The sequence below is a fragment of the Ammodytes marinus genome (assembly GCF_949987685.1).
Source record: "Ammodytes marinus genome assembly, chromosome: 8".
NCBI classification, from domain to species: domain Eukaryota; kingdom Metazoa; phylum Chordata; class Actinopteri; order Uranoscopiformes; family Ammodytidae; genus Ammodytes; species Ammodytes marinus.
Genome location: NC_137212.1, coordinates 13,119,906 through 13,134,803, shown reverse-complemented (window position 1 = coordinate 13,134,803; position 14,898 = coordinate 13,119,906). Strand labels below are relative to the sequence as shown.

The 14,898-nt window shown below is 42.6% G+C and overlaps 1 protein-coding gene across 1 annotated transcript; it reads left to right on the top strand.

The window, feature by feature from the left end:
* Positions 1 to 1,662: 1,662 nt before the first annotated feature.
* On the top strand, positions 1,663 to 13,640 carry LOC307254008 (WD repeat-containing protein 47-like; the record flags this gene model as incomplete). Its single annotated transcript, XM_080032229.1, has 15 exons — positions 1,663 to 1,823; positions 2,289 to 2,372; positions 3,153 to 3,237; positions 5,857 to 6,165; positions 6,718 to 7,157; positions 8,337 to 8,433; positions 9,582 to 9,757; positions 9,844 to 10,089; positions 10,183 to 10,258; positions 10,622 to 10,779; positions 11,177 to 11,346; positions 11,459 to 11,629; positions 11,709 to 11,840; positions 12,407 to 12,625; positions 13,471 to 13,640. The coding sequence occupies exons 1-15, from the start codon at positions 1,666 to 1,668 to the stop codon at positions 13,638 to 13,640; spliced, it is 2,691 nt and encodes an 896-aa protein (XP_079888355.1). The 5' UTR covers positions 1,663 to 1,665.
* Between the last annotated feature and the right edge of the window lie 1,258 nt (positions 13,641 to 14,898).

Here is a 14,898-nt window from a genome sequence, read left to right as displayed (position 1 = left end):
GGCTGTCAGGTTTGGGCCGCAGGATGGAACCAGGGCGGTGTCATTGGCTGACACCCGGAGGCATCACTGCTGCTCATTCACACAGACTCATCATACGCATGGACCTATTATAAAAGATCATACGTAGGCTACACAACTCGGGGCGAATGGATCGGGCAAAATGAAAGACCCGTTGTAGGTCTGCTTATGAGATGCAACTGCATTCTAAGATAACTATTAGGCATGGGAAAAATATACACCCTTTGGCTATATGGGAATGATTGTGCGGTTAGGCCATTTTAAAATGTTTACTGTAGCCTAGAAAAGACACCGCAAGAGAATGTTTGGAATGCTACTGCACAATACGATAGGAATTCATAGGCTACATATTACATGCAAACTAAGTTCCTGTAAAACGGGCATAAATAACTCCCTTTCTTATTAAAAAACTATTCCACCGGCACGGCGGAATCTCCTCCAGTGGTGTCAGTAGTAAATCACATTTAAAAACATCAGGTTGGTAGCCTATTGTTATTGTCGAGTGGGATGGACACACTTAATTGTGTGACCTTAACTTTTACTACGCCTTGGTTACCTTAGAGGACAAAAGCGTCCTCTCCCTATAAACTGCCATAAAAACATTTTACAGTAATATTTTTTTCTACATTTTTTTTACAAACCTTTTATCCAACTTGACCTCTTTACATACATATCAAATATTCATTAATTTGTAATTGCTTTTAACCCTTTACATGCAAGCTTATGTGATGACGTGAATAATTGAAAAATGTCTCATATAATAGATGCAAAGTGGATTTTTTTGAGTGGGATAATTAGACTCTAGGATGAAAGCATAAAATCATTGAAAAAAATATTGTATGCTGTAATGACAGCAGGATCAAATTGGTAAAAATTTCAATCCCCTATTGAATGGGAGTCAATAGGGGACAAAAACGTCCTTAAGGACATGAGAGGAACACAAAAGTGTCCAGCCTTTATTATAGATGGTACAAAGTTGCTGAGTAGAAATTCACAAAACATTTGAAAAAGAAAAATCCCTGGCCAAAATGTATTCAGTTAACATAAGCACAGCCAAAGTTATACACAAAAAAGAGCGGAAAAAAAAGTGCGAAAGGACAAAAACGTCCCCAAGAGCACCTAAGGGTTAAAAAGCCCTGAAAGGATAAGCATAACTGGTGCCTCATTGTGTAAAACCAGTGGGCAATAGAAGTGTGGATGAGTAGGCCTGTTTCATTAACATTGATCCATCTGTATGCATCCTCTACACACATCACCTCTGCTCTTACATATTTCTATCCACACAGTGACAGAATGATGTAAATGCTGTTTATAAAACAGAATTTACTTTATACGTATTGATTTTTATTTGTATGAAATCTGATCAATTTAAACAAATCAATTTTACATCATTTTTATCATTCATCATTATTATAATCTTGCACTCGAATTACAGCCGGACTGGTACATGAGAATTTCACTACGCATTGCCCTGTGCAATTGTGTATGTGACGAATAAATAAAACTTAACTTAACTAATGGGTGGATGGATGAAGCATATAAGTATATATTTCTTCTTTTGATGCAGCTTTTCCATCAACACGGTCCATCCACCTAATTCATCTTCTATTGCAGCCAGCTGTGAGTCGCCATAGCAGAGCTGTGAGCATGACGGCCGAGGAGACCATCAGCTTTAAGGAGGCCGAGGTGATCAAGGTGATGCTAGACTTCCTCAACTCCAGGAAGCTGCACATCAGCATGCTGGCCTTAGAGAAGGAGAGCGGTGTCATCAACGGACTCTACTCCGACGACATGCTCTTCCTCAGGTGATGACTGCACTGTATAGCCAAACGCACGTGGCATGATGTGAAGGACATGTAAGCAGTGTCCTGGAAGGGAAGATTATAGAATGCTTGTTGTTGTCCAATATTAGCACTTTTTGTCAAAAACAGTGACAATCTCCGCACGATCCTGCTTCCCCATACGTACTGTGTGCTCTCTGGAAGAAAAAAAAATAATCCAGTGTCAATGCACAGCCTAAACTCTGTGATCTATGATGGGCTCCCTTTGTTTACATTAGCCCATTGTTTACATGCCCGTTTACAGAGCCTAGGCTTTGTAAAGAAACACTGGTTTCTTTTCTTATTTTACGGCGCACACACAATGTCCGGGTAGCAGATTGTGAGGAGATATTATTCACTGATATTGACCAAAAGTGATTTTGACCACAACTCTTTCTCCAGAACCGCTGACTCCACCTTTTTAAATGGTTCATGTGTGTCTATCAACAGGCAACTCATTCTGGACGGCCAGTGGGAGGAGGTGATGCAGTTTATTCAACCTCTAGAAGCAATGGAGAAGTTTGATAAGAAAAGGTGAGGGAAATGAATGTGAGGGATTACTCTAATCTCATTAGATCAAAGTACCTTTACTGGCCATATTTTTATGTCATCTATAGGACACATTTAAGTGTGAGTGGCTCTTTAAGGGACATCAGGGTGGTTTTAATGTATTGTTGAGGAAGTATTACTATTATTATTATTATTATTATTATTATTATTATTATTATTATTATTAATAATAATAATATTATAAGATATTCTTCATCCTGCCTCCTTTTCGTCATGGTTTTATGGATTGTACATGTGAGAATGTTGAAATGAGTTTTGTTGGAAGACATCCATGGACGAAATAAATATAAATCAATCAATCAATCAATCAATCAATCAATTATTATTATTATTATTATTATTACTATTAATAATAATAATAACTGAAATGCAGCTTTTTGAGATAAAGTTGTCGTCTGGAAATAGTCTTAATTTGAGTACATCAAAGTATTGTGTGTATGTCTATATTTCAAGTAAAATATTAGGTATTTATAATGTTTCCTATTACTGGCAATTGGTTTGGACTTACCAGTACAGCAGGAGACCGGTAGACATTGGAACTAAATAAAGTCCGGCCCCCATATGCTCTAGTACCACCTAGTTTCCTACCAACCACCAAACTCTGGATGCAAATTAACCCTTATTTTGATCAAATAATTTTGTCATGAAATCAAGCAAATCCAGACAAGTGAGTTTTCAAAATGTTCTTAATCAGTTAATGTACAATAAAGTGTATTTCTTTAACACTGAGTTTTGCGTTTCCAGGTTCCGCTACATTATACTGAAGCAGAGGTTTCTTGAAGCTCTGTGCGTAAATAACGCCTTGTCTGCTGCTGAAGAACCTCTGAATGTACGTAAATATGGAATTAAGGATTAAGCCTTAAGGATATTAGTATAGGAGCAGTCGCAATTTAACCCTTAAACAGGCAACAGTGGAAAATGAGTTTCTAAAAATATTTTCATGTTATCACTCATCTCTTCAAGACCAAAGAAAAATATTTCCACATACATTTTTTTTATACTTTGTATATTTTGGGTTTTACGAGTTGTATCTCCCAGGATACGTTGCCCTATTAAGGTGTAAAAAAAGCCAAAATGGTAAAAATATAAATTTTTAATTTGATGAACAGAAATGATAAATTGTTGTTTATCTTGTCCATTTAAATTACAAATACTACTTTTTAAGTAAATTTTATTCAGTTTTACCAATCTAGTTTCATCAAATTGGATCAGCCACATCCAGATGGGCAGGCTTGAGACGGTCCATAGTGACCCGCTCTAGCTTATCCCCCATGTCCACCACAAAGTTCTTGGTCCCCGCCTCCAGGACACAGAAGGGCCCATCATAGGGGAGTCTTCAGGGGGACCTGAGTGAAGGGGCTGGAGTTGCCCAGGGCAAAAGTCCAATGTGACGCGCCCATCCACAGAACCGCAGCGTCCTGAAGGAACTTTCATGGGACCACCAGTGGCTGTCTGTAAACCAATTCAGCAGATGAAAACTGCAGGTCCTCCTTAGGGGCAGAGAGCCAAACAAGCCAACAACCACAGGAGGCAGTCAACCCAGTTGCGACCCTTTAGCCATGCAGCTCGGATGTGAACTGTGGGCCTCTGTACAAGGTGAGGTCAGCCGGCATACCAAAACGGGCTACCTATGACCTGAGGAACGCCCAGTCCACTTCAGTGAATGCAGAGGAATGGCTTCCGGCTACCTGGTGGTGCTGTCCACCAAGGTGAGGAGGTCAGTGAACCTACGGGAGGAAGGCAGGGGGCCCACCAGGTCCTTTTTGACCTGGTCGAAATGCCTCTCGGGGACCAGAATCGGCGCCAAGGGGGCTTTGGTATCATGTGTACCTTGAACACGCTGACAGGCCAAACTGAAGCTAGCCCAGGTCTTTACATCACTCCTGAGGCGGGGCCAGACAAATGTAACACCCACCAGCTTAGTATACGGCTTGTGGTCCACGAAGGCAGTGAAATGGAGGCCGTCCAACAGGAATGTAGGGACTTTATGGTGCCGTGTGCATGAACCTGGCACGGTGTCCTACTTGTGTACCAGTTTAATGGCTCCCTTTGTGGAAAGCAGTGCCCAAGGAAAGCAATGGATGACAGGCCAAACTGTAGCAGGATTGACTATTAGTCACTGCACCCTGATCCTTTCAAACAGCTGCCACAGGTGCGTCAGAGGCTCCTCTGAAGCCGATGCAGGCATGATGCTACACTGTGCGCCTACAACGACCAGCAGCCACCAGCTGGAAATTATATATTTAATTAACAGCAGCTTACTTTCCCTGCCAGTGGCTTTGGCCATCCCTGGGCAGTTAAGTTTGTGTTTTGTGCCTGGAAGGCACTCCCCGCCCCCAACGGTTAGGGATAGGGCCTTCCAGGCAGCACTGCCCTAAGTATACATAAATATAGAAAGATAATTTTAAAAGTGAAATACAGTAATAATGTTGTAATGGGCACAACTGTTCATGATAATATATGGTTCTGCAGTCATTATCAACATGCTTTCAAGTTTTAAATAAAATTCAGAATAATGAACATTGACCAAATTTCTACCCCCTAAGCAGGCAACGTATCTCTGGGGATACATACATTTCAAATTCTGCTAAAAAACCCACAAACACAGATGGATTTTTTTTTTCTTCATCAGCATGTTAAGACAAATGTCCTAATTCAATATATGAATTTAGATTGTTATTTTAACAAAAATAAGTATGTCTAATATATGATTACTTACACCCTGGGAAGCTGGCGCTTCACCACTGGCGTCCATGTTGATTTCTGATCAGGCTGACTAAACAATGAAAGATAACTTGAACCAAATCATGTCACCTAGATGCTAATAACAGACAAGTCTTTTGATAAATGCTAACTAGATTAGTGAAAACCTTCCAGCAAGCCCCCTACAGGATGTTAAAGAGTATGTATCTCCCAGTGCACGTTGCCTGTTTTAGGGTTAAAAAAAATAAGTCTGACAATTAATGATGAACCAAGCTACATTGGCCTGGAGGTCATCAGAGTCGGCCCAGGAAACCAAGTACACTCAAAATGCTGTGTAAATATGAAGCTTCTTCTAAAACATGTTAAAAAGATTAGACTTTAATGGGGGAACATGAGCTTGATACACCCCAACCCCTAATAATGAAATAGACTTGCAGCCTGGCAGCTTTCACTGGCTGCCGTCCTAAGATCTCTGACATGCTAAACTATTATTGAACAGCTCATATAATCCTTTATTTAACTTTTTATTTATTTATTATTTTAGTACTTCAGGACAATGCATGTAAATGAACACGTACAGCAGTACACGTAGATATGCCAGATTGTAGCTCGGGGCTAATTTCCATCTGTAGTCCATTAGCACATTTATCCATTTATCATCACACACGTTACAAAACAAAAACAGTTTAGAACACAGGGACCTCAGATTAAATAAAAAAGCATATACTCACCTGTCCAATTGCAGCTAGAGCTCAGTATGCAGGAGGCCGTCAAGTGCCTGCACAGTGTGGAGGAGTTCTGCCCCACCAAGGACGACTACAGCCAGCTGTGCCTGCTGCTCACCCTGCCGCGCCTCACCCACCACGCTGAGTTCAAAGACTGGAACCCCAGCACGGCGCGCGTCCACTGCTTTGAGGAGGCCTGCCCCATGGTGGCACAGTTCATCCCCGCAGATAGGAAGCTGAGCGAGGCAGGCTTCAGGGCCAGCGGCAACCGCCTTTTCCAGCTGCTCATCAAGGGGATCCTTTACGAGTGCTGCGTGGAGTTCTGTCAGGTGATATTATGATACGCTGATCATTTACGCGTCTTCCAATGTAATCATAAGTGCATATTTGATCTTATTTGAATCTACACAGGGTACCCGCGGGGTCCTAAGAACATTTGAAAAAGCATTGTATTGAGGTGATTGAATTTCACTTGCAAAGTATTGCACTTCCTTTTACAATGGTCTTAACTGTTTTGATGGCCTTTTGAAATACTTGTAGAGGGGTCGTTATGTGACGAATAACCCCTCTTTGATTTTTGTTATCAAGAGAACATACATCACAAAGCTATTGTATATCAATGTCAGCATATTATCGTGCGTTTATGATAAATGTTATTTATTTAAAAGTACCTTAAAATACGTCAGAATACATTAAACAGTCTGAAATATAACTTTGAGATCCCTGGGGGGAGGGGTTACACTTTCGACAGAACTAAGTACAATCTGAATCAATTTTTTTTTTTTATATTAGCAAGGTTTACATGAAAAAACCCTGACGCCCCCCCCCACACTCCCCCACCCCCAAAAAAATAACCTTTTCCGTTTCCGTCTGTTGTGTAGAGCAAAGCGACCGGTGAGGAGATAACGGAGGGCGAGGTGTTGCTGGGTGTGGACTTGCTGTGCGGTAACGGCTGTGACGAGCTGGACCTGTCTCTGCTCTCCTGGCTGCAGAACCTCTCCCCGGGCGCCTTCTCCTGCGCCTTCCAGCAGAAGACTCTCAACATCCAGGTGGAGCGCGTGGTGAAACCCAGCAAGGCGGGCCACGCAGACCTGCTCACTCCCCTCATCAACCGCCTCTCCCCCTGCCCTACCTCACCCTTCTTCACCCACAACAGGCCTCATTCAGCAGACACCTACATGTCCAGGTCCCTCAACCCGGCTCTGGATGGCCTGTCCCACGGTCTAGCGGACAAGAGAGGCATGGAGGCCAACAACAAGTCAGCCCTCAGTCGCAGCCTGGTGGAAAACAATGTGCATCAGGAGGACGATTCACCTGAAAGGCAAGTTTATTTATATAGAACAATTCAGACACAAATCCACTCAAAGTGCTTGACAGAGTCATGAAATACACCAAGAACACATTAGAAAAGTTAATAAAAAAAAATATATGAATAGAAATAAAACATTTAAAAAAAACAGGTTAAGTGGGAAACAGAAAAGTCTTCAGACTTGATTTAAAAGAGCTGAGAGTTGCAGCAGACCTCAAGTTTTCTGGGAGTATGTTCCAGATATTTGGTGCATAAAAACTGAAAGCCGCTTCTCCTTGTTTAGTCCTACACTCAACACTTTCTTTGAGTGTACCTGGGGCAAAATGATCATACTAGACTGGATAGATTAGAGTTTCCCTAACCATCAGAGGGAGAATTGTATTTGATGGGAGTTTCCACTACATCACTTTGATACATTTCTTTCCTCTGTATCATTAACACATTTTGTTGTCCTCGAAAAGTATCCTGCCGAGAACTTTCCTGTGATTATTGCTACTATGTAACTTCTCCATGTAGAAAGTCCGATATTTTAGAGCCAAGAGCATGTTTTTACTGCTCATTCGGCCTTTATGGCATCGGGACATTCATGCCTCTCTCCACAGTCAGAGATGCTAATTCAGCACAGCCAGGGAGTTTGTATGTGTGATTGTTAAAAACACATAGGACGTAAGCAAAGATGTATTTAAGGGTCCATCATTTACAAGATAACTGTGGATAAAACAAACAGGGTTCTGAGGCCACACCGAGGCTCTCTGGCTCCATCTGCTGGATGAAATCAATGTATGCATATCGAGACTCGAAAAGCGATAGGCAAACAGTAGCCTTCACTAATGTTTAACAATAAACTTGATAAATAAAATAACTCTGCTCATAGTAAAAGTTCTGACTTCGATAACTTGACGGAGCGATTGATGTGTGTAAATCCATCCGGTAGGCCTACATGTGTCTGATCACGGGCTGTTATATTAATAATAAAATTAGGGATAATAAGGGGAATGAGTCGCTACATTCATCCCTAGCTGTGGCCTTGGCATTTGATCTTGACCTCTTGTTGTTTGCTCAATCGCTTCACCTATTGAATTGCTTTCTGCTTGCATTGCATTGGTTTACTTTGTACTTCAAATCAGTTTGAATTTTAGAAAATGGTTGTGAATTGACCTTTTATTTTGACGTTTATTTCCCTGCCTATAGGAAGCATCCACAAGGCCTGGTTGGACCCACCTCCACACGCACACCTCTGACCCCTGGAAAAGATGGAGGGCCACCCTGCGGCACAGAAACAAATGAGGTGATAAGAAGTGCAGCCATATGAGCTGTGCAGTGGTGTATGTGTGGTGTGGTGCATTGTGAACAGTACACAGACCAACAATCAATGGAAAGCACAAAGTAATTTAAGATATGGGAGAACGACGTAGCGTCTCACCTTCGGTTGCTCAGGCTGTATTGGTTTCATGACTCTTAAAAGTGAAGACTGTAAAAAGTAATAGCCGAGGCCGTCTGTCTGGTCACTTGAGTCAAAGTCAAAGTGAGATATTCCAGTCTGTCTTCCCTTCACACTCATTAGAATACAGAATCCCCCTGAACCCCCTGAACCACCTCGTCTCCCCACCTCCACTGTCTCATAAATCCTTCCACCATTCTCAACCACACCTGTCCACGGGGCAGAAGCGCCTTCCTGCCTCTGTCCAAGTGAAGAGGGTGGAGGTCATGGAAACTGGAGGCAGATAATCTGGTTTGATGTGCGGTCACACCCAAAATGGCCCGATGCTTCAATCATTGCTCATCTTTATGCATCCCAGGCCCCATCTTGAGTAGCTTGAGATTGTGTGTGTGTGTGTGTGTGTGTGTGTGTGTGTGTGTGTGTGTGTGTGTGTGTGTGTGTGTGTGTGTGTGTGTGTGTGTGTGTGTGTGTGTGTGTGTGTGTGTGTGTGTGTGTGTGTGTGTGTGTGTGTGTGTGTGTGTGTGTGTGTGTGTGTGTGTGTGTGTGTGTGTGTGTGTGTGTGTGTGTGTGTGTGTGTGTGTGCGAGACAAGTGGTGAGAGAGATGAAGGGGAATATACAGTGTAGACCCGCTGGATATGATGAGGTCCTTGAAAACTTTTTATGGGATGAATGATGGAGGACGAGGCCTTGGGAGTTGAAGAGTTGTGAGTAGTGGCTCTGGGGATAGAGAGAGTGTGTGTGTGTGTGTGTGTGTGTGTGTGTGTGTGTATGTGTGTGTGTGTGTGTGTGTGTGTGTGTCACTGAATAGCGAATGGCATGAATGAATAATCCATCAACCAACCAACCAGGTTAGAGGGCCTATTCAGGTTGATCAGATCCTGTCCCGGAATATTGGAACATCGCTTCAGAGTTTTCAACGTCTTTTGAAAGAAAAACCATATGCATGTTGTTGACTCCCTGTGTTGCACTGTGTGTTTTTGCTTTTGTCCAGCTTCCTCCTGACTCCACGGAGCAGATCCAGGAGTATCACAGGCAGCGTCTGCGCGTGCAGCAGCATCTGGAGCAGAAGCAGCAGCAGAGGCAGCTCTACCAGCAGATGCTCCTGGAGGGAGGGGTGAAGCCACAGGACGCAGGAGCCCAGAACAACCTGACAGAGACCTTCCTCAGCAGGTGTGGAGCTCATGTTCAAAGTGTTGACATCAGCAAGTCAGGGAATCAAAATGTTGACACAATGGGATTTTGTTTATCGGCCCCAGATCCATTCAGAAGTTGGAGGAGATGAATGTGAGCATTGACCACAGAGGAGATGAGGTGATGATGACACAGCTGGGCCAGCAGTTGAACGGACTGACCGGTAACAGCGGCGCTACCAAAGCTCGCCACACCCCAGACACCGGTGAGCCCAAGAACAAGCAGGGTGGCCGGGTCAGCAGCACCCCATTGGGGGCCGGGAGCCACGGCTTGCCCTCCCTCAGTGAGTCCCCAGTTCCTGCCAGTCAGAGGTGAGAGAGGTCATGTCATTATGTTAAGGACTCACCGTCAATTATCAAATAATAACAGTGTACAAAGTAAGATGTTTGTGGTTGTACTAACAGTGCTGAGAGGATCAGAGGGTCTTGCACCACAGTCCAAGAGGATTCTGGCTGCTCTGCGACGCGAAACTCGCACGAGGTACAGCAAACTCCATTGTGTTTTCTACTGTGTCCTACATTGTTTGTCCCTATGACCACCTAATTCTTTGATTTTCCATAATTTTTTTTTATAAAAATACTGGTATTTATATTAATATATAATGTACATATTATTTTCGATATTTTTGCTTTTTTGATATGTGTTGCTTAAGCCTTACACATAATATCACCATACATTTTTTTTTAAATCAGCAGATATCCAAATCCAAGCTAACAGAACTAGATTGTAAATGAAAAATAGTGTGTCTCTAAGTGTTAGAAGAGTATTTGTGTTAGAAGAGTATTTGTGTATATGCTGATGTATATCCATCAGTTTGATTTTATTTATTCTGGTCTTCTATAGCCGGGGAAGTCCAAAGCACAGTTTGTTAAAGTGACCCAGCTAGAGGACACACAGGCGCTACGTGCAGTGGCTTTCCATCCTGCTGGAGCGCTCTATGCTGTTGGCTCCAACTCAAAAACCCTGAGAGTCTGTGGCTACCCAGAAACACTGACTGCCAGGTTGGAACCATGATGATGATGATAAATAATGTATTCACCAGTCCAGAACAGTAAAAAAGTATGGCCTTATAGATGGTTCTAAAGTCAAAACTCGTTTTAACCAAATTCTATAGTGGCAGAATGGGGATGACCATAAATGTGCACACAAATGCTGTGGGATGATGCCACCGTCTTGTCTTCAGCAATTCTAATCTTGAACAAGGAAAGCAAAAAGATGACTTGTTCAGTGTCTTCATATTAATTTGCATGTTACAATAGAGACTTGGTTGTACACACTCAAAGTCAATGGTCAAAATATTTAAATCCTAGTTGCATTTTTTTACCCCCATAATTATCATATGACATTTGATAATGGCATGCTTACCTATTCTCCTGGTATTTGTCTTGGTGGGTTCAGTGGTCCCGGTGGAGCCAAGCAGCCACCGGTGCGCTTCAGGAGGAACAAACACCACAAGGGCTCAATCTACTGTGTAGCATGGAGTCACTGTGGACAACTGTTGGCTACTGGCTCCAATGATAAATTTGTCAAAGTCTTGCCTTTCAATGCAGAAAGCTGCAATGCCACAGGTACACTATTGTATGCACTTCAGCATGTATTTGATAAATAACATCCATTTTTCACACCCAATCTCCAGATATTAAGTTATAACTCACCCCAAATGTACGCCTCCTGATTCAGGCCCAGACCTGGAGTTCAGCATGCATGACGGTACCATCAGGGACCTGGCCTTTATGGAGGGCCCCGAGAGCGGAGGATCCACCTTGATCAGTGCTGGAGCCGGGGACTGCAACATCTACACCACAGACTGTCAGAGAGGACAAGGCCTTCACGCCCTGAGCGGACACACCGGTATGTTCTTGCTTCAGATGTGCTTGAAATCAGTTTGCAGACGATGGTAGATCATGTTCAGTATTTAAGACTTCAACAGGACACATTCTGACTGTGTATACGTGGGGAGGCTGGATGATCGCCTCAGGCTCCCAGGACAAGACAGTGCGCTTCTGGGACCTGCGAGTCCCCAGCTGTGTCCGGGTGGTGGGCACCAGTCTGCACGGATCAGGTCAGTCACATAATGATCGGCTGGTCATCTTCTTTTTTTTTTATAGCCTATACTTTATTTTTGGATATTTTGTGAAAAATATATATATCTTATTGAAAAAGTGAATACACTAACTAAAGACAAAATAAAATGAACAACTAACATGGCAAACTCTACTTAACAGGTTTCTAAGGACATTTTTTAAATTAAATGTTAAGCAAAAAATCTAAAGTCAAAAAGTTGTTATGAAGGTCATTTCAGCGCTGCTATATAGTCCAGGAAAGGCTGCCATATCTGTTTTTAAATGTTTCTGCTTTCCTTGAGATCTCATAATGGATTTTCTCCATATACTGTATAGAGTACTAGAGAACTCCATGAGCCACATATCGAAGCAGGGGGCTATCTCCTTATTCCAAACCTTAAGAATCATATTTTTAGCAATAACTAAAAATGTGTGCTACTGAATAGATAAAAGTTTTCGTATGACCTAAAGTCTCTAGTTTTTGTAATAAGCCTGGCTGGTCATCTTTTTAAAGCCACAGCCAGTCACCACAGCAAACACATCAATAGCACTCTGTCTCACATAGGAAGCGCAGTGGCTTCGGTGGCGGTGGACCCCAGCGGCCGCCTGCTGGCCACAGGTCAGGAGGACAGCACCTGCATGCTGTATGACATCAGAGGAGGCCGCATAGTGCAGACCCATCGCCCCCACACCACTGACATCCGCTCAGTGCGCTTCTCACCTGGAGCGCATCATCTCCTCACCGGCTCCTATGACAACAAAATCATCATCAGTGACCTTCAAGGTATAGCAACGCCAACTAATGACTTGTATAGCTATGTACATGACATACACTGATACTGTCCGCAAAGGGGTTTTATAAAAACAAAAATTAATCACTCAAGTACGATTTTCTAATTTGTGTTTGAAAATGTTAAAATGGCTCGATAACCATTCAAGGTTCAAGGTTCAAGGTATCTTTATTATCCCCGAGGGGCAATTTGTTGTACAGCCAGCAGTATAAAAAGATGGCAAACATATAACATATAAGACAACAAATAACACAAACAGATCACATATTTACATGTGGTCATTGACCAGACTGATGGCAGCAGGCATAAATGATTTCTTCCACCGGTTAGTTCGGCAAGGTGGAAGCCTGTATCTGCGCCCTGATGGCAGCAGGGTAAACTCAGGGTACAGGGGATGGGTCGAGTCAGCCATGATTGAGCGGGCCTTCCTCAGTGACCTGACCTTATACAGGTCATTGAGGTTGCTCAATTGGGTTCCAGCAATCTTGCTGCACAGTTTAACAAGTGCCTGCAGCCGATTTTTCTGCTTTACAGAAAGTGACCCGTGCCAGCAGACAAAACAAAAAGTAAGAATAGATTCAATGAAACAAGAATAAAACATTTTCATAAAAGTGGTGTCAACATTAAAACTGCGGATTCATTGATGTTTGAAGAAGTGTACATATTTTAAGGAAAGGTTTTCTTTTTTATTACAAATGTACAGGACGGCCATGATTTTTTTGTTTTTTTACCTGTTCAAGGAGTCCTATATCTGATCATTTGTCCACCATATTAATGCAGCTCAGTGCTCAGTCAGTGCTCAGTGTTTGATCCCACTGTTTTGCCATTGTTCTTATAGGTGACCTAACAAAGGCCCTCCCTCAGACGTTGGCAGGGGAGCACAGTGACAAGGTGATCCAGTGTAGGTGGCACCCCCATGACCGGACCTTCCTTTCCTCCTCTGCAGATCGCACCGTCGTCCTCTGGGCTCCGGGGCCCCTGAACTCATCACAAGGGAAACAATGGTGAAAAACAGCAGCAGCAGCAGCAGCAGCAGCAGCAGGGTGCTCAACAACACAATGTCCACATCCATCCCAGCATGGGAGCTGTAACTGCTGCGGAGTGGGTTTGTGTGTGTGTCTGTGTCTTAGTGTGTATACAGTACGTACAGAGCATCAAGCTGTGACGCTCATTTTAGATTTAAGTGTGTGTGTGTGTGTGTGTGTGTGTGTGTGTGTGTGTGTGTGTGTGTGTGTGTGTGTGTGTGTGTGTGTGTGTGTGTGTGTGTGTGTGTGTGTGTGTGTGTGTGTGTGTGTGTGTGTGTGTGTGTGTGTGTGTGTGTGTGTGTGTGTGTGTGTGAGTGCGTGCGTGTTTTGTGAAAGATGTGTTTTTATTCAAATCAAACTAAATAAAAGAAACTTGTTAGAATTTAAACATGCAAAATCTATAAAAAGAGGAAACACCGAAGTTTAGTGTTAATGTCTCTATTCAAAATTGATGTGAGGTTGAGCATTGTGTGTGTGTGTGTGTGTGTGTGTGTGTGTGTGTGTGTGTGTGTGTGTGTGTGTGTGTGTGTGTGTGTGTGTGTGTGTGTGTGTGTGTGTGTGTGTGTGTGTGTGTGTTCACTTGATACATTTCTGCCTTTGGCTTTTCTAAGTAGAGCATAAAGCCTTTGGGGCCTACAAAGATGAAGTTGACACAGATGTAGTTAGAATAAGAGATGAATGATAAAGCCTGCTTTGAAAGGCATGAGCAAGTTCACTGCAAGCACACCTTTAAGTTGATTTATTTTTTTCTCACCATGCCATGTGACATTCTAGTCACTCAATAGTCAGTTTGGTACAAAACATGAAGGTTACTTTAGAAGGGAAGTTGATGCAACATGAAATACTACTGTTTCTATAGAAAAGCTGTGAAAAGGGACTCCTTATGTTGTGGGTTTAAGCCACGTTTGGTTATGCATATCATAATGTGCCTTTTTGTAACATTTGTAGAGATGTTTGGATGTGTGGATTGATAGGGATATTAGTTTATTTATTTGCAGCTTTATTTTGATGTTTTATTCATCTGTAAATCAATGTGACGTCACTGCAGTGCAGAAGATGATCACGCATTAACATTGTTCCCCCTGTGCGACTGTTACTATGAGTAATTAATGCTTTACACAGAAATCTCGAAAATGTGATATTGTCAAGTTTGGGATTCCAATTTGTATGTGTGTTTCTGACCAAATCATTTTTTTCAATGTTGCATTCCAAAAAAAATTATTGCAAAATTAGATACTGAG